Genomic DNA, 19,957 nt, shown 5'->3' with positions numbered 1-19,957 from the left:
CTTAAACCAAGGGTCACCAACTCACATGCCTTCTGGGCCCACAGCGATTGTATAAATGAGTGAAACAGACCAGGTGGGGAGAAAGTGGGACTCACATGCTCTGTCTAAAGGGGCAGCTACTCTTTTCCACGTGCAAATGTGGCATCAGGGTTATCAGATCTTCCACTTGGTAAGAGAAACTGGAAATCCAGTTTTTGATGTGAAATTATCTGGTGTTTAATGTTGGCAACAGATGGAAATTTCTTCCGAGCGCAGTGTGGGCCAGCACTGCGGACAAACAAAACCCACCTGTGGGCTGGGTACAGCCAGCCGGCTACCAGTCTGTGGCTCTGGCTTAAACTCATTTTGGAAAGTAACTGGCACACCCGTACCCTTTGTGGTTGTCAGAATTGTGGCTTCTGTGTGCTATTTTAGGTTAGAGTTTTCCTCCTTTGCAGATTTTGCAAGAGCGTGGGGCAAATACCTCCCAGATACATTGCAACAACAGCAAAAGGAGCTGGGTAGAAAGAGGAACATCGAGGCAGAAAAAGACAATTCCCCCCAAAATTTCCCATTTGTTCCCAATGAACATTTTCCAGAAGTTGAGAAAATTTTCAGCTTTTCACTCATTAATGAGGCAGTCCCCTATTTGATCCATATTGATAAACTATACTTATATAATAGGTTCTGGTCAGGTGGATTGAGTGAGACCTGAGAGTTAGAAAAATTGGGTTCTGGCTTTGCCTTGCCCCATCCTAGTTCTGTGGGGCGTCGGGTTACTTATGTTAAATTGTTTCTTTCTCTCCTTTTCTTTTCTTTTCTTTTTTTCTTTTTTTTTAAAATCCCTGTTTCTTTTCTGATGAGGTTATATTGTCTCCGTAGGGCCCATTCGCCCACTAAAATGCTTTGGTTCTGGAGCAGACGTCTGTGTTAGACCCTTCAGAGGAAGCACGAGAGCACTGTAGGAGCAACATTATTTGGAGCCTGTTTTTGTATCTCTGAGTCAGAATCCACTGCATCCTCCTTGCGTGACCTTAGACAAGTTACTTACTATCAGCAAGCCTCCATTTTTTTGTCTGCAGAATGGGCTCAATGTTACTTACTTGCAAGTGATTATGTGAGGGTGAAATGAAGTGGCCCTTATAAAGTGCCCCCACGCAGAGTGTGTGACATGATAAATTTCTTCTTCTCCTTCTCTCCTCTCTGTCTCTCCTAATTTTCCTTTTCCTTTGCTTTTCTCCTTCATTTTCCTTCAATTCCTTCCTTTTATCCTGCCTATCAGTATGGAAGGCCCTACAGAGAAAGCTGTAATGCATTTTTCATTAGCAAATCGTCTTTCATTTCAAGATTATGTCTGAATGAGGGATTTCAAACCCTGAAGCGGCTCTTAAGTAGCTCTCCAGAGAATAATCCAAACCGATTCCAGAATTTGGTCTACTGTGACATGAGCTGAAGAAGGAGGAGAAGAGTCTGATTTCCTGGGGTACCTGCCGCCAGCCTTCTCCAGTAAGGGGACGGGGTATGGAAGGGGGCAGGCTCTCGGGGCTTTCCTGCTCACGTTTTCTTGAGCCCACAGTAGGAATGGACGCCGCTTGCCCTGGAGAGGGACTGAGGCATTTAGAATGCCGAGGGCATGCTTTGCCTTCCATTTTTCTGCAGAGCTGAAGGCACTGGAGAAGGCAGGACTGTTCGAGAAGACCCCGCCAAACTCCCTACGTTGCGATTTGGCCACTTTCCCTGCAGTTCTCTGGCCATCAGAACATGATTTAATTATTTTAACTTTTGTAAATCATACCAGGCATTTTTAGTTTTAAATTGAGTCAGGAGAGGGGCCTTGAGACTTTAGGTGAATGAGAGATTGCCAGGGTTGTGCGTTAGAAAGTTTTAAAGGTTTTGGGTTTGCATAATGGATGCTATTTCTGAAACTGATTGAACCACCGATCTTTCAAGTCATCTCTTGACTCCATTGGTTTCTGCGGCTTGACAAGCTCCTCTGCAACTGTTTTGGGAATTTCAGTCTGAAGTTATAATTCACTAAGGGAGCTTTTCAGCCCATCTTGCCATTAATTAAAAGCAAGCGGTTGATTTTTTTTTTCTTAACACTCACTAGTTAGGGTTGCCTGCCTTTACTTTTTTTTTTTTTCAATCTTTATTTAAGAATGTGTAAAGCATATTTACAGGGAAACAAAGCAACACATCAATTAGGCAATACTTTTTTGGTTGTAAATGATAGAAATTGAGCTTAAATTATTATAAACGAAAAAAGATGCTTTATTGGCTTATGTAATTAGGAAGTCTGTGGGGTAAGTGGCTTCAGGAAAAGCTGAATCCAGGGGCTTGAATGATTTGACAAGGTCTCTGTCTCTTTCCATTCTTTGCCGGGTTTGTCTCTACCTTGCCTCATTCTCAGATAGGTTATCTCACTACATTTTAGGCAAGATGGTAAGCAGCAACCCGATACAAACATTATATGTTTATTTAATTCTTTTGGAAGTAATATATATTTTTTAAATTGAGAGGTTTATACTTTCCCCCAAATTACAGAATTGTTAAACCTCATTATGGAAGTCTCTAGTGTATTGTTTTCTTCTGCATTGTGTTGAATTGTAAATGCTATTGAAAATTCCAGAAATATAAAATTTTCTAAATTTTATAGTCTCTTTTCTTGGTCTCTTGAAAATTTTCAGCTAGCTCTATTCACGTAAAAATACCCTCAACCAAAAGCAGTAGTAAACCATAGAGAAGGAAATAACTTCTCCATTAAACCGCAGATGGCTCCACCACAAAGGCCCATATGAAATGACCACACATTCAAGCAAAGCTGAGTTCCCGAAGGCCAAGAAGATTCCGTGATGGATTGCCTCTAAAGGAGAAGCGTAGACCCATATTTTCATGAGTACAGTTTTGCTGATAAAGATGTCTGGGCACACTGAACAAAGTACTTTACTTATAAATGTAAGTTCACATTTGTGATGTCTGATCACTGAGATAATTAATAATGAGGCTACATGAAACTTAGGGTAGATAAGTGATTTGGAAAAAATTTTTCTTAAGAGCTTCTGCAAGAAATTCCTGGAGATGCCTGTGGTCCAGGTTGGGTCATGTGCTCATTCCTAAAGCTGTCGTTGTGTAGTACCCTGATCGGGCCTGGCTGACGCAGCCACCCCTTTGGCCTGGAGTGGTGGGGGGAGTAAGCAACCAGGGCTAGTCCCATTGAGACCATAGGGAATAGTTTCCCCATGAAGATGAGGTGTTCGAGGGTTCTGTTGCTAGAAGAAGTGGGGACCAGTCTAGCCACATGTTTATTAAACCTATAAAGATCTAGTTGGGACAGGTGTATGATCTCTCTGAGTATTTTAACCCAGAAAGAGGGACAAAGGGTTAATTTTGGGAGGTTCCATGCACTTGTTATTTTAGTTATTCATTCATTTATTTATTCATTAAACATGTATTGACTTTCAACTTTGTGCTGGGGCAGACATGAATCAGTCATAGCCAGTGATCTGAAAGAGACTGCAGAGTGGAGAAACGGACAAGTGAATGGTTAGCTCACAAAGTAATAAAAGTCCTGACACAGTGGGGTTTATTCCAGGAATGGAAGGATGGTTCAATTTTAGGAAATCTAATAATTTGACTTATAATTTGACTTATTCTTAATACGGGTAAATGAGAAAAATTCTGTGATTTATTTGATGGATGCTAAAAGGCATGTGATTAAATTAGCATCTATTTGTAATTTTTAGAACACCTCCTAATAAAATGGGATCTTACCCAAAGACAGCATCATCTTTTTTTTTTAATTAATGTTATGATAGATTACAACCTTGTGAGATTTCACTTGTACATTATTGTTAGTCATGTTGTGGGTACACCTCTTCCCCCTTTGTGCCCTCCCCCCACCCCCCTTTTCCCTGGTAACCACCGATCAGATCTCCTTGTCAATGTGTTAACTTCCACCTATGAGTGGAGTCATACAGAGTTCATCTAAGCCAGCATCATCTTTAATGGTGTAATACTAGAAACATTCCCATTAAATCCAGAGCAAGACTAGAATGCCCATTAACATCACTATTATTTACCATTGCTCAGTAATTAATAGATGATGCAGTTAGATACAAAAAAGAATAAGAAAGGGGGAGGTAGAATTATCACCATTTGCCAGTAATTTCATTTCTTTTGGAAAATCTAAGATAACCAATCCCCCCATGAATCTATTAGAAACAATAATAGGGTTCATTAAGGACACTGATGAGGAAATTACTATGCAAAATCTGTAGTTTTCCTATATGACTACCCAAACCGTTTTGAAACTATAATGAGAGAAAATATTCTATTTATAGAACCAGCCAACCAGACAGAATAACTTGAAATATATTTAGCAAAAGTTGCAAGGGACTTGTAAGAACAAAATTTTAGTACTTTATGGAGGGGCATCAAAGAAAGAGGAGTAAATGGAAAGTGACCTCTTTCTCTTGGCTAGCATGTCTTTTTTTCCACCCCTCCCTCTCTCCCTCTCTCCCTCTCATCCTGTCACTGGCTCTTCCCTTCTCCCTCCACCCTCCCTCTCTCCCTCCCTCCCTCTCATCCTGTCCCTGGCTCTTCCCTTCTCCCTCCCCCCTCCCTCCCTCCTTCTTCCCTCTCATCTTGTCCCTGGCTCTTCCCTTCTCCCTCCCCCCTCCCTCCTCCTTTGATTAGAGTTCTTTGCTGCTAAGTTGAGGGTGTGTTTGAGAGTGGTCTGAAAGTATCGGTTATATGAACGTGGTGAAAATGTTGTACTTCATGTATAAAATTTCCTTCCTTTCCACATTACGGAGAAGATGGTAAGACAGCTGTTACTGTTTAGATTCATAAGCAGTGGGGTGGGTGCTGATTGTTTTCTATCCCAAATTCAGGGGTGGTAGGACTGTGCCAAGATGTGGATTAATAGTTGAATTGGTGTAAATCAGTAAATTTACACGCACTCCTGTTGTTGCAAAGCAAAAGTCCAGTCAGGGACAAGTGATGGTTATTCTCAATGGGACAGGGAGATGACGGTGTGGATGGGAAAGGATAATGGTGGCGGTGGTAGTGACAGCAGTGGTGATAGACACATATTGTATTCCTGTGCGCGCGCCAGGCTCTGCTCCAAGCATTGGAGTCATTCAGTCTTCAGAGGACCTGGCGAGATAGGCGCTGTGATTTTACAGGCGAGGGAGCTGAGGCACAGAGAGGTCAAGTAACTTGCTCGAAATGTGGAGTTGGGATTCAGACCCAGGTGTTTGGCCACAAACATGCAGCATTTTCTTTTATTTGTTTCAAATCTTTTTCCCACTGGAGGTGGTGTCTTCCAGCATCACGGGAGTGAATAATCACTGCTGGCGTTCCCTTCTAGGAGCTTGTGATTTTCTGCATGCAGATGGACTGCTTGCCTACCAGATGGGCTAATTGAGGTGGTCTCGGCCCAGCAGCAAACTGTGGCAGTGGCTTCCATTCTGGGACCAGGCTCATTCCCACTGTTCCCTTCTCCTGAAATACTCGGCCCCAGATCCTTAAACTGCCCTCGGCTCCTTATCTGTCCTTCAGGTGTCGGCTCAAATTTCAGCTCCTGGAAAATACCTCTCCCAGTTACCTAATTTAAAGACCCTTTTCCACGTCTGAGCTTGTGATGCTGTTTTATTTTCTTCAGACCATTTACTACTTTCCAAAATCATGCTACTTACTTACTTCTTCCTCACCAGAAGGCAGATGACATGAGAGTGGGGCTCTTGTCCATCTTGTTCCTTGCCGGTGCCCAGAACAGTGCTTAGCACCCAGCAGGCACTCAGTCATGGCAGTTTATTAATCACTAATTCTGAATCGGTGAATTAATGAATGGAAGGAGGGCCTGCTGTGTGCTAACTTTTCTTGCAAAACTCCAGGCTTCTGAAAAGAAATGACACTCATGTTTCTTGGGAACTCTGGCTAAGAATTGTTGTCAGCTCTTTCACGTCCTATTTTTGCAAGACTATTTTGGGTACAAGAAAGAGAAACCCACTCAAACAAACCACGTGGGCTCAACAGTCTCCCACAAGCTGCCTACCGCACAGGACATCACCTCCTTTATTCCTCACTGCAGCCTCATGAAGTCGAGACTTTCTCATCCCAGTGTTACACAGAAAGTGAATGCGACCTGGAAGGGAGAGCAGGAGTCCCAGGGTCACACAGCAGGCTGGCACAAGCCAGGTGTCTTCACTGTAACGTGGCTTTTGGTTCCTGGCCTTTGTTGCTGATGTTGCCGAAGTTTTAGAAGAGTTCAATTACTCCCGATAGACCATTATGCTCTAAGAGTGGATTATGTTTCTCTAAATGTGTTATTGAAATTACGTAGTTGGCATTTAACAATCAAAACATTACGCTGAAGTCTGTGTTTGATATGTCACTCACTGTAGGTACAGGGGCACCCTTCCCGGTGCCTCCTGGCTGAGCCTTCTGCAGGGGGCTGGAGGGTTGGGTGTCGCTGGAGCTGAGGAAGTATTTGAGCCTAACTGCCTGAGCGCCTCTGTCACAGGGCAGTTGGACTGTTTGGAGCCATGTTGTGTTTTGAAAGAAAAAGCTGAACCTGAAATCAGAATTAAGGCTTTGAGTCTGAGTTCTGTGTCTACCTTGCCTTGTGCACATAGATAAGTGTTCAGCCTTTGAGCTTTTGTTTTCTTATCTCTCAAACGGGAGTACCAGTCTCTAATAATTCCGTGGTGCTTTTGCAAGGATAGAATGATGCTGCTGTGCTGGGATCTGCTTTGTCTGCGTCTGTTAGTTGTTATTAATCCATGCACGTTTTCGTGAATTCCCCCAGGTAACTGGTTTTCTGGAATATTGCCCTCCAGGGAGTACCTGATATACAGGACGAGGATTCTTATCATAAAGTTAGATTAAGAAGTTTAATTTACAGAAACTATTACACACCATGGATATCAAACATCGTGAGGGCAGACTGCATAAAGATCCCGGAATTCTGGAGAACCTCTGTCTGCATCACTCTTTCACCCAGCTCAGGACCACTGATGCGTCATTCTTTTGTACTGAAAACGCACAGAGCGGTGGGGTACACTTGCTTCTTAGGATTGCGCTGCGGCTCCCGAACTTTGGGAGTGACCAGGAGATTCTTTCATTTTACTCTCAAATGACCTATCATTTCTTTTTCCTCTGCACCCTGTCTCTTTTCCAGGTTGGCATATTAACTTCTTACCTTCTGGCTGCCTGACTAACCTACTTTCTCACCTATAGAAGGCAGAATAATGCCTCCGCCCCCCCATAACCATGTCCTCATTCCCGGAAACTGTGAATATGCTAGATTATGTGGCAAAGGGGAATTAAGGTTGCACATGGAATTATGATTGGTAAACAGCTAACCTTGAGATGGGAGATAATCCTGGATTATCTGGATGGGCCCAGTGTGATCCCAGGGGTCCTTTTAAGTGGAAGAGGGAGGCACGGAGCGAGAGTCAGAGGGATGGCAGCATGAGAGGGGCTCAACCTGCTGTTGCTGGCTTTGAAGATAGAGGAAGGGGTCATGAGCCAAGGAATTCAGGAAGCTTCTAGAAGCTAGGGAACAGGGAAGGAAATCCATCCTTGCTTAGAGCCTCCAGAGGAACGCAGCCTGTGGACACTTTGATTTTAGCCCGTGGAGACCCGTGTCAGAGTTCTGGCGTCCAGAACAGTTAAGCCATCGGTGAACGGTCATTTGTTACAGCAGCAGTACGCTCTCCTCAGATAGCTTGAGCGGTCTCCATCTCATTCCATGTCTTTCCTTTGCTTTGTCTCCCTTTCTGGAAAATACTCCCTCTGGGGCTCTTTAGTTCTCTTGCCAAACAGCAAAAAAGATGTACCCATCCATTATTTGCAGATGGTAACTGTACGAGTTAGAGTGAAAACAGAGACCCCAACACAGTGGCTTCCGTAAGACAGACAATGATTTTTCTACTACGCAACGAAAGTTGATATTCACAGTTTGTAGCAGTCAGGGCTGCGTGGTGACCAGCCTCTCCGAGAGACCCAAGCTGACCACAGTGAGTCCAGGCGTGTGTGTTTGAACAGCAGCTGTGCATGAGCACTCCAGCCAGTCTTGCGGGGGCAGCTGTGCTCCAGGAGACCGTTCAGAGACCCAAGTTCTGTTCTTCCCATCTGGTTGCTCTGCCGTCCCCCAGGAAGCTTGTTAGAAAAGCAGAATCTCAGATCCCATCCCAAACTTTCTGAAGCAGAATTTACGTTTTAAGACGATACTTGGGTAATTATTATGCACGATGTTTGAGAAACGTGGCCTAACGGCAAGGTGGTTCAGCTTCGGCATCATTGACACTTGGGGCCAGGAAAGTCTTTGTTGCGGGGGGCTGTCCTGTGCATTGTAAGATGTTTAGCAGCCTCTCTGGCCTCTACCCCCCAGATGCTAGTAGTTAGGCCCTCCCCCAGTTTTAGTAACCAAAAATGTCTCCGGACATTACCAAATGTCCCCTGGGGTCCAAAACTCCCTCTGATCGAGAACCCCTGCCTTAGAGGGTTTTCTCTGCTGCGTGATGGGAGCTGGGACTGCACCCTGTCTGCATTGCAGCCACCGTGAAGCAGCCAGGGCAGAAGGCTGGGAGCGGGTTCCTCTTCAGCAGGTGAGGCAGTAATGATGCTCATAACTTCCGCTCTCCTTCTGCTGGGGAGACTTCGTTGCATGGCCACCTCCAGCTGCAGAGGACTCTGGGGAACTTACTGAGGGTCTGTGTGCCCAGGAAGGAGGAGAGAACGAGTCTGGGGACAGTCAGCTGTCTGCTACAGTAACTCACGCAAGGATGTGGTCGTACTGTATTTCTTTATTCTCTTCTATCCAAAGTCAATCCAATTGGCAGGGTGAAATAAATTGACGAGGTATTTTTTAAATTATTTTTTGCAGTTGGAACACAGAACTATTTTAGGAGGTCACAGGATATTTTAGGAGCACACATAAAATTTACCCAAAGCTCTGATAGAGTGTGTATTTTGATATCAAGAGTTTGGTATCTTCTAAACTTCAGTCGTGAGTATTATTCCTGCAAGTTTCTTTATTTTTTCTTTTTCCATATAGATGTATTTGCCTATATTGATTTTTTATGTGAAAAATAATTTTCTTCAATCGTTGTAAAGACTGTATCATACTATAAGTGTGTTGTTGTGGTGGAGATAGATGTGCGTGTCCGTACATGTCTATGTATGTGTGTGTGTCGGTAGCTATCAGTAGATATCTCTTTGTCTGTGTATCTATTTATTTGGCACCACCTGCCTTGGTACCCCCTCACCCCTTGCCCAGGCTGCTGCAGCCGACTTCTGTTCTTGTTCCCGCTGACTTTCTTGCCCTCTGTAATCTGCTCTCCACACAGTGGCTGGGGGAAGTGATCCTTTTAGAACATAAAGCAGGCCACATCACTCTCCTAATTTAAATTTTCCAATGGCTTGTTGTCAACCTAGAGAAAACTTCTAAGTCCTGGCCATGATCTACAAGGCCCTACAGGATCTGATCCTGCCAGCCTCTTCAGCCACATTCACTTGTCATCTTCTCTTTGCTCCTCTCCTTGAGCCGCATTAGCTTCCTTGCTGTATCTGAGAAGCCAAACATGGCCCTGCCTCAGGACCTTTGCACTTGTTGCCCCCTCTGCCTTTGATGCTTTTTCCTTAGATAATTTCTTGGCTTGCATCCCTCCTTCATTCAAGCCTCTGCTGGGCTGTCCCTCCCTCCTCAATATGGCTTTTTCTTGTACTGCCTGGACTCCCCTTGTACATTCTTAGTGCTAAGAAAGAGCTCCACTCATTGGAAAATGCTGGTAAACACAATATTGCCATTAATATTTGCTTACGTTCCCCAGTTACACTACCCCAACCCAACTTTCTGGTGTCTTAATTTCTTGGTTCTTAATCCCCCCATTCTTGACGGAAGATCTTGCTTTGATCTGGTGGCACAAAATGACCTCGATGTTGCTGTGGTCAATTGAAAAGATGCTTAGGTAGCTCTTAGCTGTTCCTGTTATTTAAGTAGACTGCCGCTAGGGAGTGGTGATGCGATACAGGCTGAGTCCAGAGTGAGGCGTTTTCCTGAGATGTGGGATGTGCATGGCTCCTTGCTCCTTCCCAAGCTGGGTTAACCCTCCACATTTGCCCCTGAAAATAAGACGCTTTAGGAAAGGCTCACTTTCAGTAAATAATAAACAAACACCAAAGCCAATGTTTAGAGCATGTGTAAAGCAAACTTAACTGTAGTTGAGTATCTTTTTTTCTCTACCCACTAGTTTTTCATTTGTGTTCAGATACAGAGAGAATGTTCCCGTTACTGTCTGAATATGGACAATGAACATAGCATGTTACCATAAATATATGTTAAGACATTTGATATTGGAAATTATTATAACATATATGCACAATATTAAATAGGTAAACTACCCACTTAGATTCTGAGAATCGCATGGCAGTTTCAACCAACAAACCACATGACCTCACCCAGAACCACTGATTTCCTTATTTAGAGTGAAACAGAGAGTTTGTTCTGTGCGTACGTACTCGTTCTCATTCACTTATGAATTGCTGGGTTGAAAGTCTAGTCTTTTGGTTTACCTTTAACTCTTGGCCTTGATGCTCCTAGATTTTCTTGGCTTTGTGTCTCTTTTCAGTCCCTTTACCTCTCATCCTCCAGGAGGAAGAAATTGCTGCAAACCATGATATGTTAGAGCACTTTTAAAGAAAATGTTTCCCAGTGTTTTGAAACTTAGCTTTAGCTGCAGAAATCTTTTGGCTAAGATTCTTCTGGTTATAGCACGGAAATTCCAGGTGAAATCTGAAATAAGCATGACTCAAAAAAGAATTTAGGGGTCGGCCTGGTGGCGTGGTGGTTAAGCTGGCGGGCTCCACTTCTGTGGCCTGGAGTTTGTAGGTCCAGATCCTAGGTGTGGACCTACACACTGCTCATCAAGCCATGCTGTGGCCACATCTGCATACAAAAAGTAGGGGAAGGTTGGCGAAGATGTTGGCTCAGGGACAGTCTTCCTCCAGTAAAAAGAGGGAGATTGGCAATAGATGTTAGCTCAGGGCCAATCTTCCTCACCAAAAAAAAAAAAGAAAAAGAATTTAACGGCTTATGTATCTGAGAAGTCCTGGGAAGGGGTGGCCTCATTAGGGCTTAAACAGTGTCACTGGATCTCCCATTTCTGGATTCTGCTGCCTCTGAGGTGGTTGGCTGCTTTCTTAAAACCTGTCCCCTTGTGGTCATAGGTGGGTGCCAGCCCAATTTTCTTGCCCCAAATGGAATAGGAAAAGTGTACCATCTTTGTCCCAGAAGTCTCTGCTAATGCCTCATGGTAGCTCATTGCTTTCTTAGGGGTCACGTGCACATCCAGCAAGCAGTCCTTGGTGCCACAGTGGGTGTGGGGTTTGAGGTACTGCCTCCCTGGAGCAGAGGTGGGAGGCAGTTCCCCTGGGGACACAGAGGATGAAATGCGGGCATTTTCCCGAAGCAAAGCCAGCAGACGGTTATCAAAGAAGGGAAATGCATGCTGGTGCCAAAACAACAGATGTCTGTTTCGAGACTCTACTGTTCAAACGTCATCTTTCACCGAAGTACCAATGAATAAAACAGACATCCCGAGAGTTCTGCTGGCTCGTGTGGAGATGGGGGACCCGGATCCTCTTCTGTGGCTCTCCTGAGGTGGGCACAAGTAGAATGGCTCCAGATCTCCCTCTGCCAGCTCACTGCTTGGAAACTCTGCATCTCTTCTTTAACACAGAAAGAAAGGAAGGAAGGGAAAGAGAGAGAGAGGGAAAGCGAGAATGGAAACTTGTCTAGTCTCTGTGCCTAAGAGCTGTTCAATTCTGAGAAAAATATCTAAAGAACCTGCCCCTCAGAAATCACTAGTTATTTACTTAGAATATTTTCTATTTCCATCACTTCCTTAGCAACCCCTAGCAGCTGCCTGGGAAAATGTAAAGGGATTGTACATTTTACAAGAGAATTCCTCAAATAGCAAGTGAAATGGTTTCGTACGTTCATCTTCCTGCCCAGATTCACTTCAAGTGGAGAGGGAGAAATGATTTGGTGTTTGATCAGTCTTAATACAACAACTAGATTGCCCGGAATTTCTAGAACATCCTGCTTCTGTGTCATTTTCCTCTTTTCATTTGTGGTCAGGCCTACGATATAGATTTAAGTGTGATTCAATCTTTTATGCTTTTGTAAGAGTTTTTATGGAAATCCAGTTTGGGGAAAAAAATTCCTTTATTAAATCTAGTGTCTTGATGTTTTGTTTAAAAATAGGTTGTGTTTAAAAATACTTCGTGTACTTTTTGGGTTTCTCATTAGCACACAATGACGTTGTCTTCCTCTCTGTGTGTGTTTGTGTGTGTGCGTGTGTATTGTGTTAAAGGTGTCTCTTGAAGGTGCTCTCTCTAGGGAAGCCTTGGGAACTCGTGGACCTTGGGCTTGTGAAGCCCCAGGGTCAGTTGTCAGGTCCAGGCCACTTTCCGGTATGGTTCTTGAACTTTCTATGGCTCCAGCCTCCAGCCTTCCCTGACAGGATCCCCCTGGTCCCGCCCCTGTCCTGGCTGTGGAGGAGGAGTCTGGCTCTTTCCTCATTCCCCTGAGAAGACCACAGACCTTTCCCTTTAAGGGTTTGCCGGGTGGAGGTGAAGGAGATGGAGGAATGAGGAGGAGTAACACAATACCACTTATTGCTGGTCCTCCAGTCTCTGTTGGGCCCATGTATTTGAATGCTGGTTTTCAGAAAGAGAGTGCTCATCCATATTTCTTGTTACTTATTTGATGAGTCTGAAGACTTCCTCAAAATTCTGTTGTATTTCAGGAAAAGGCAAAATTTAAAAACCAGTAGATTATGCAGGAAGTTAGTTTTTGTGATTTTTACTTTCCAGTAATTGTGCTTTTGCATGTTAGGCATTCTTAGGAACAGTAGCTAACTCCCTTTGAATGCTTATGTGACTAAAAGAAAACCCCAGTGCGTCCCTGCCCCTCCTTTGTCTGAGCTAATCCTCACGGCAAGCCCTATTGAGTAAGAGGTGCTGTATGTTATGTGGAAACTGAGGCACAGAGTGGGGAAGAATGATACCCAAAGGTTCACAGGTCATTAGTGACGGGACCTAGATTCGAAGATAAGCATTTAGGGTGTTCTGTTAGCCACAGTGCTGTGCTCTTCTCTGAGAGAGGAGATGCTCAGGTGTAGGTCCATCCACAGTCACCCAGAGTCCAGCTGTCTCTTGTGCCTGTCTGCAGACAGAGCTGGGATTCTCTGGAAAGCACTTCTGCAGCCGAATTCCAGATGTCTGCATCTTAGAGGATAGCTCCCGTTGCTGCCTTTCGAGGCTGTTTGGGAAGGAAACCCACATCTTCGAAGACTGTGAAAGACTGTTGCTAATGTCTGCCTACTGCCGCTTGGGGTAAAGGTCTCAGCACTTCGGATCACTTCAGAGACAGATGCTGATTTTCCAAGCCCTGCTGTGAGCCCGCAGCTTCCGAGACCCAGTGACTCAGCCTCCCCTCTCCGCATGGGGCAGCCAAGGCATGAGAATTGCCGTGGGCTGTGTATTTTTTAAAAATAAGGGGATAAGAAAAATCCCTTCAACCTAGCCTATTTGAAGGCAGTGTGAGGGATGGAAGGCAACCCTTCTCCATCATCTTGCTTAGGGATGCTTCAGACCCTCTGCCTCGGTTGTGCCGTGTCTGTGCAGAGAGGGGCTGCTCGCAGACACAGTGGTTTATTCAGTGACATCACGGCCACCCTTTTGTTCCTAGCGAAGAATGTTTTTTTTGCCCCCTGAGGTTAACAACTACCTTTGGAAAAGTGTTTTCGTGAACAGAACTTTGGCTAAAATTGTAGCAATGACATTACTGCCTCCTTGCAAAGCTCTGACAGCAGCACTCCTGGTGCAGAGTTACCTGGCACGGAGTAGAGGAGCATAACAAGCATGCTCATCATGCCCGCCAGGAACGTTTATATGCGTTATCTCCCCAAAAACAGTCCTCGTGACCACCCCGTGAGAGAGAGGATGCTTTTTTAAAGTAGTTTAATTTGTTTCTCTTTTATTGTGTTAAAAAAAAAACCCATGTTATAAAATGTACCGTCTTAAGCATTTTGAAGTTCAGTAAAGTATATTCACATTGTTGTGAAATAGATCTCCAGAACTTTTTCATCTTCTAGATGTGAAACTCTACACCCATTAAATTCTATTTTACTCAATAAATCATAAACATCTTTTCATAATAACAAGAGCGAGACTGTTCTTATCCCCATTTTACACAGGAGGAAACTGAGGTAGGGAAAGTTAAGTCACTTGCCCCGGGTCACCCTGATCTTAACACGAGTTGGTCTGGATGCCAGTCTCACTATCAAGTCCTGCATTTTGCTCCTGGTCGGGTCCTAGTCTTCCTAACTGCCCTGCGCTTGGTAGGGCACCTGGGACACAGTAGGATTTCACTTAAATTGTTATTATTTAAGCAATACATACTCAGTGAAGGCAATGAGAAAATGCTGACAGCACAAAAAAGTCCTCTCACCCAAAGATAACTCTTACTAATAGTTTAGCGTATGTTCTTCCCTAAATTTTTCAGTACAGTCGTGTGCCGCATAACATCGTTTCGGTCAATGATCCACCGTGTATCTGATGCTGGTGCCGTATAGCTGAGGTGTGCGGTGGGCTATTCCATCTAGCTTTGTGTAAGTGCACTCTATGATGTTTGCACAACGAGAAAATCGCCTTACGACACATTTCTCAGAATGTATCCCCGTCATTACGCGATGCATGACCATACTTACAAAGTATATATAAATCACTTTCTTACGAAAATGTGTACTTTTAAAGATACTACTTTGGTTTTTTCCACCTCCTCAAATTGGAAACAACCCAATGTTCATCAGCAGTGGCATGGATAAATAAAATGGGTTATATGTTTTAAAATGGAATTGTATACAGAAATAAAAATCAACCACAGCCACATTCAAGAAAATTTATGAATCTTACAAGCATAATGAAAGAAGTCAGACATAGAAGAAGAAACTCTGCATGATTTTGTTTAAACACAGTTCCAAGACAAGGAAAGCAAATTCATAAGTTAGAATATTGGTTCCCCTTGGGTGAGTGAGGGCAGTGACCTGGGATCAGTGTATCAGGGGGCCACTGGAGGCTTAGTCACCTTCTGTTTCTTGTGAGTATGGTTGCCGGGTGTGTTCCCTTGGATAATTCATGGAGCTATGCAAGTACGATTTCCATACTTTCTGGTATGGATGCTATGCTCCAAATTGCAAATCCAATCGCATGATTATAGACTTTTTTACTGATGAGTTCCAAGGCATAGTTATTAGTGCAAGACTCCAGAATTAGGGGTGTGGGTTCATATCCTGGATTTAACCTCTTTTTATGTCAGAGAGACCCTGGCCAGTTGATTAACTGTGTGGGCTTTGGTTTCTTCATCTGTAAAATGAGTTAATTTTGGTTCCTCTTACTTAGTGAGATAATTATCTCCTTGCTGGCACAGGGCAAGAACTCCTTGAATGACGGCTTTTATAGTTGTTCTTGCTGTTCTTATCTCTTTAGGTGAGGGAGCTGGTGGATGGTGTCCTGTGGCAGAGGGAGGAGCAGGAGGGGGATCCAGTCAAGACACAGTCTCCAGGTGAGCCTGAGGGGACAGAGCAGAGCTGATGCTGAGGTGCGGGAGGAAGGGTCCAAGGCCTGGGGCCCCTCCATCCTTCCCTGTCTCAGTTCCTGCCCATCTGTAAACACAGGAAGGGAACTAAACCAGGTCATTTCTAATTGGTTAGTCCTTTCAGCTCGGACATTGAAGAGTCATGAGGGCAATAGAAATGCCACGAAAATTTAAAAACAAATTTCCCAGTTTGATCCCCATTCAAACACAAAGGACCAGGTCTGGGCGTGAAGGGAGCTGGATATCGGTGGTGGGATTAGGTCGTTTCCATATTCTTCATTGTGCGTTTTTCCATTTTGGACAGAAGTAGCCTGAGCCAAGGAGCTGCTTGCGTGGCTGAGGACCCTGAGGTGGTTCATTTATCTGAAGACTCCACATGAAAGGCAGCCCCCTGTGTCCTGGAGAGCAGAGAATCACACCCTGTGGATGGGATAGGATGGAGCCCCCTGGGCTCAGGCGTGCTCTGTCCACTCTGCCACAGCCCGTCCTTAAGGGACATCCCCACATTCGATGGCTTGCTGGGGGGGCATCAAGAGAAGGGGGCTCAGACTGCCAGTGCCCAGACTCCAAGGGCCTCCACTCTCCTCCCTCTCACCCTGAATCAGCCCCTAGCCCTTCCTGAGTGGAACCCTGTCTTCCCAGCCTGGACCATTAGAGCACAAATTCCCCTTCCCAAGACGTGCATCCTGGAGAAGGGAGAGTCCCCTGGTGTGGACTTTGTCTCCCTTAGGATGTCAGTCTCTCCCAGCCTCCTGGGCTTGGCCTCTACTTGGGGGAATCTGGGTCTCAGAAGCTGTACCTCAGGCCCCTCCTAGCTGGCAATGTGTATGTCACACCCACATCCTGCCTCACCAAGCTGTGTACACATATAGTGCACACAATCCAGGCACTGAGCCTTGTTTGGGGTGAAGGTTTGTCCTGCACAGGGAGGCAGGGTGTATGGTGAGGAGAGAAGGAATGCGTGAAATGTATGTAGAAGAGGGAGAAATGAGGTCCTCTGGGGACACTGGGAGAGGTGTGGGCGTCACTGAGGGCCCTTGTAGTCTGTGGTTGTGATGTGAAGGTGGGACCAGCCCTCACTGCACCAGCCTCTGCCCCTTTCCTGGCTGGGGGCAGATGCAGAGGAGGCAGAGAGTTGGGCTCCCAGGGTGGATTTCACCTGGCCAGGACCATGGAAGGAGTCGGTCAGAGCTACAGGACAGGAGCGTGGGGCTGTCCCGGAGCTCAGTGTCTGCAGAGGAAGAAAGGACGTGATGTAGGGGAAAGAAAGTGAACATGGAGCAAAGTTTGCAGATGGGGAGACCCAGTGGGCTGAGGATGAGTGAGGAGAGGGAACCCACAGTGACTGGGCTGGAAAGACACCACTGGGTGCCGACTGGAAGGGGTTGGCCTGAAATGGGTTATCAGTCATGCTGGAGAGGTTTATATGTGTAGAGTGAGGCCAGGGTAGTGGGTGGCAGGGGTTGAGTGAAGGAAGGAGGACAGGGCCCTGAGGGTCCAGGATGTTAGAAGGATCATCTGGGTGGATGGCAGAGTGACCAAGAAGGGTCGAGTCGCAGTGATGGTGAAGAGACAGACAGTGAAGACTTATACAGACACCCGAATGCACACACACATGAACACACACACACACATGGACCCTGATCAGCGCATAGGGTGCAGTTTGGCCCAATGGCTGAGCACAGCTGCCAGAGGTGCCAGCCCTTGTGGGCAGCCCCTTCTCTGTGGCCATGCCACTGTCGCTAAGGTGCCTCCTGCTCTGTGGAGAGCCCCACTCAAGAGCTTCATCTTCATGCCCTGATTATTCATCTTGTCCCTGAAGCACTCGATACCATGGTCTCTCTCTAGGATGAACCAGACATTGACGGTGGGTTGCCACCCTGGAGGTGACATGGGTTAGAGCCATGTTGGACTCCTTGTGGCCTGTGGGGTTGGGGAAGGTCCTAATGCCTGAAGGAGGAAGAGCAGATGTGGGGGAAACCCCAATGCAGGGAGTTGTGTGGCTAGGAGGGATGCAGGCCCAGATCCCCAGTAGTGCAGAGTGGAGATGGCTGGTGGCCGGCAGGGAGGCTGTCCAACCTGCGTCTCTTTGCTGGCCTCAGGATCGCTGTCATCAGCCAAGGCTGCCAGAGGCTTGTTTTCACGAGTTCTCTCAAATGCTGCAGGAGCTTAGGAGCAGGTGACCTGAACTTGAGACTCCCTGACCTGGTCTCTGAATGAAATAAGAGGAGATGACAGGCTCTGTACCAGCAACTTTTGTGTCCCCTGAGGGTGGGGATCCTGTGAGGCCGGGGAAGCACAATTGTCCTGTCCCTGGGCACAAGGCCAGCTGCAGCGAGACAGGTTCACAGGTGGAGGGGTGATCACGGAAGGGCGTGCCCGGGCTTTGGAAAACTGGAGAAAGTTGGTCCTTGGATGGGGTGTGGAAAGAACATGAGCTATAGGTGGGGAGGAGCCAGGAAGATTGACAGCTCTGGGCAGTGGAGGAAAAACTGTCTCCCCAAGTAGAGATTGGAGGTTTCCACAGTACAGTAGGAGCTGAGTCTGTCACATGGTGGTTCACCCAGATTCACAGACTGGGTGGTCACCTGGCACATTCCAGCAAAAGTGCTCCCCCCCTGGAAGCCAAGGCCATCCATGCAGCTGAGCCAGTGGCCACTACCAGATTTTGAATTTTGAGGCAATGATTCCACAAAGGGCATTAAACAGTTTGCATCCACTTGCCTTCCTAGAAAACAGGAGCTGCCTTTGAGACCTGTTCTGGCATTGGAAGTATCCCAAGGTTTCCAGGGGGTGAATACTGACTTGTCAACCAAAGGGCACGCTCCTCATTCTCTCAGTGCCGATCCTGCCTCTTCCAACCCAGGGATGTGCCACCGTTTTATCCATTAAGCCCAGCCCCTGCCTTGTCAGTCCCACCCCAATAGACCAAGGACACTGAAATGGGGTTCTGCAGCATCTTTGCTGAAAAAAAAGAAAGGATAGTTTCAATCCCATAGCCCCTGTCATCACCTCTCATCACACTCTACTGCCATGATCTTCTGAAGCATGTGAACCTCCGTGACCTCCCTCACTAATGTCCCCAGGCATTGCTGATGTGACCGCATAGCATGGATGGTCAGGAGACTGTCCAGTGAATCTTGCAAACTCCTCCTCCCCTAACCTCAGCCAGGAGATCACTCCTGGGTGAAGCCCTTACATCTCAAGCACAGTGAGGCTGTGGGTTGCAGGCTTCAGGACTGGCATTCCTCTTGGGTAAAGCTTGCCCATCTGCCACTCAAGAAGACTTTGAAAGTTTGAGTGGGGACCTCATCTTATTTACCTTGTCTCCAGTGCCCAGGATGGTGTAAACAACACCCAGCACATGTGGTAGGCTGAATGGAATGAGCTAATGGAACAGTCAATGCCCTGACTAGCCCCACTTCCCCCTGAGGAACAGAGCATTTTGCCTCTCACTAAGTGACTTTCACAATTGCCCCATAAGGCCTAGTCTAAGGACACATAATTCTTGTCTTGCTGACAGTTCCCAACAGGATCCTAGAGAGGCTGTTGGTATGCTATGGAGAATACCCCAAACCTCTTCCTTGCCCATCTGGCTTACAGAGTTGAGCTGCCAGGTGAGTCCACCAGGGGCCCCACTGGGTACAAGAGGGTGACAATGGCTGCCTCTGGCCCATTTGCCCACCTGTCTTGTAGACAAGATGCCTCTGTTCTTTGTCTCAGCAGAAGCCAGTCCAGAGCTCGCACTCTGGGCTCAGAGATCCCCAGTGCCTATCCGTCTATTCACCTTCCAGCTCATGTGAGAACTGTGAAGCCTCCACTTCCTCAAATACCCACAGCACTGGGCTTTTGCAGGTTGTGAATGAGAGAAGGCAAGTAAAGCATTATCCAGGGAACCACACGGTAATTAGTTCTTAGTACATGGTGGTGACTCTCCCTTATTTTCATTAACACCACCACCATCTTTATCGTGTAAAGTGTCCTAGAAACACCAGCACATTAATAATTAGAAGACATAGGACCTATATGGCAGGCCACTGCCTGGCTCCAATGTGCAGGTAGGAGATGAGGCCTGTTTCCAGTACCCCAGGATTGGTATTGGGGAGCTCAGGGGTGGGACGAGAGGGAGGGACACCCCCATGTTGTGCGTTCTGAATTCCAAAAACCTTGAAGTTCATTCTGAAGCCAAAGGGTGGCAGGGATGGCATGACTTTACTCTGGTGATATCAATGGTTCCTGCTCAGCACTTTCTATACTATTTTCCTGAAAGCTTGGGAAAAAAGATGTTGGTAATAAGGGCTTTATGGA

At 46.1% G+C, this 19,957-nt stretch overlaps 1 protein-coding gene across 13 annotated transcripts in view; it reads left to right on the top strand.

The window, feature by feature from the left end:
- The window catches only part of LOC138920481 (proton myo-inositol cotransporter-like), a 165,277-nt gene that overhangs the window by 30,703 nt on the left and 114,617 nt on the right, over nt 1-19,957 (top strand). For 11 of the 13 annotated variants that reach the window (XR_011431704.1, XR_011431705.1, XR_011431703.1 and 8 more), the window contains exon 8: nt 15,541-15,616. The exons of the other annotated variants lie outside the window; for them this stretch is intronic. Coding sequence is in view for 5 of the 11 variants with exons in the window: in XM_070248990.1 (XP_070105091.1) it covers nt 15,541-15,616 (76 nt within the window). In the remaining 6 variants the exon portion in view is untranslated. The remainder of the gene's footprint in view (nt 1-15,540; nt 15,617-19,957) is intronic. 13 annotated transcript variants of the gene reach the window in all.

This window comes from Equus caballus, chromosome 23 (genome assembly GCF_041296265.1).
Source record: "Equus caballus isolate H_3958 breed thoroughbred chromosome 23, TB-T2T, whole genome shotgun sequence".
Classification (NCBI taxonomy): Eukaryota; Metazoa; Chordata; class Mammalia; order Perissodactyla; family Equidae; genus Equus; species Equus caballus.
This window is presented reverse-complemented; position numbering and strand designations above follow the sequence as displayed.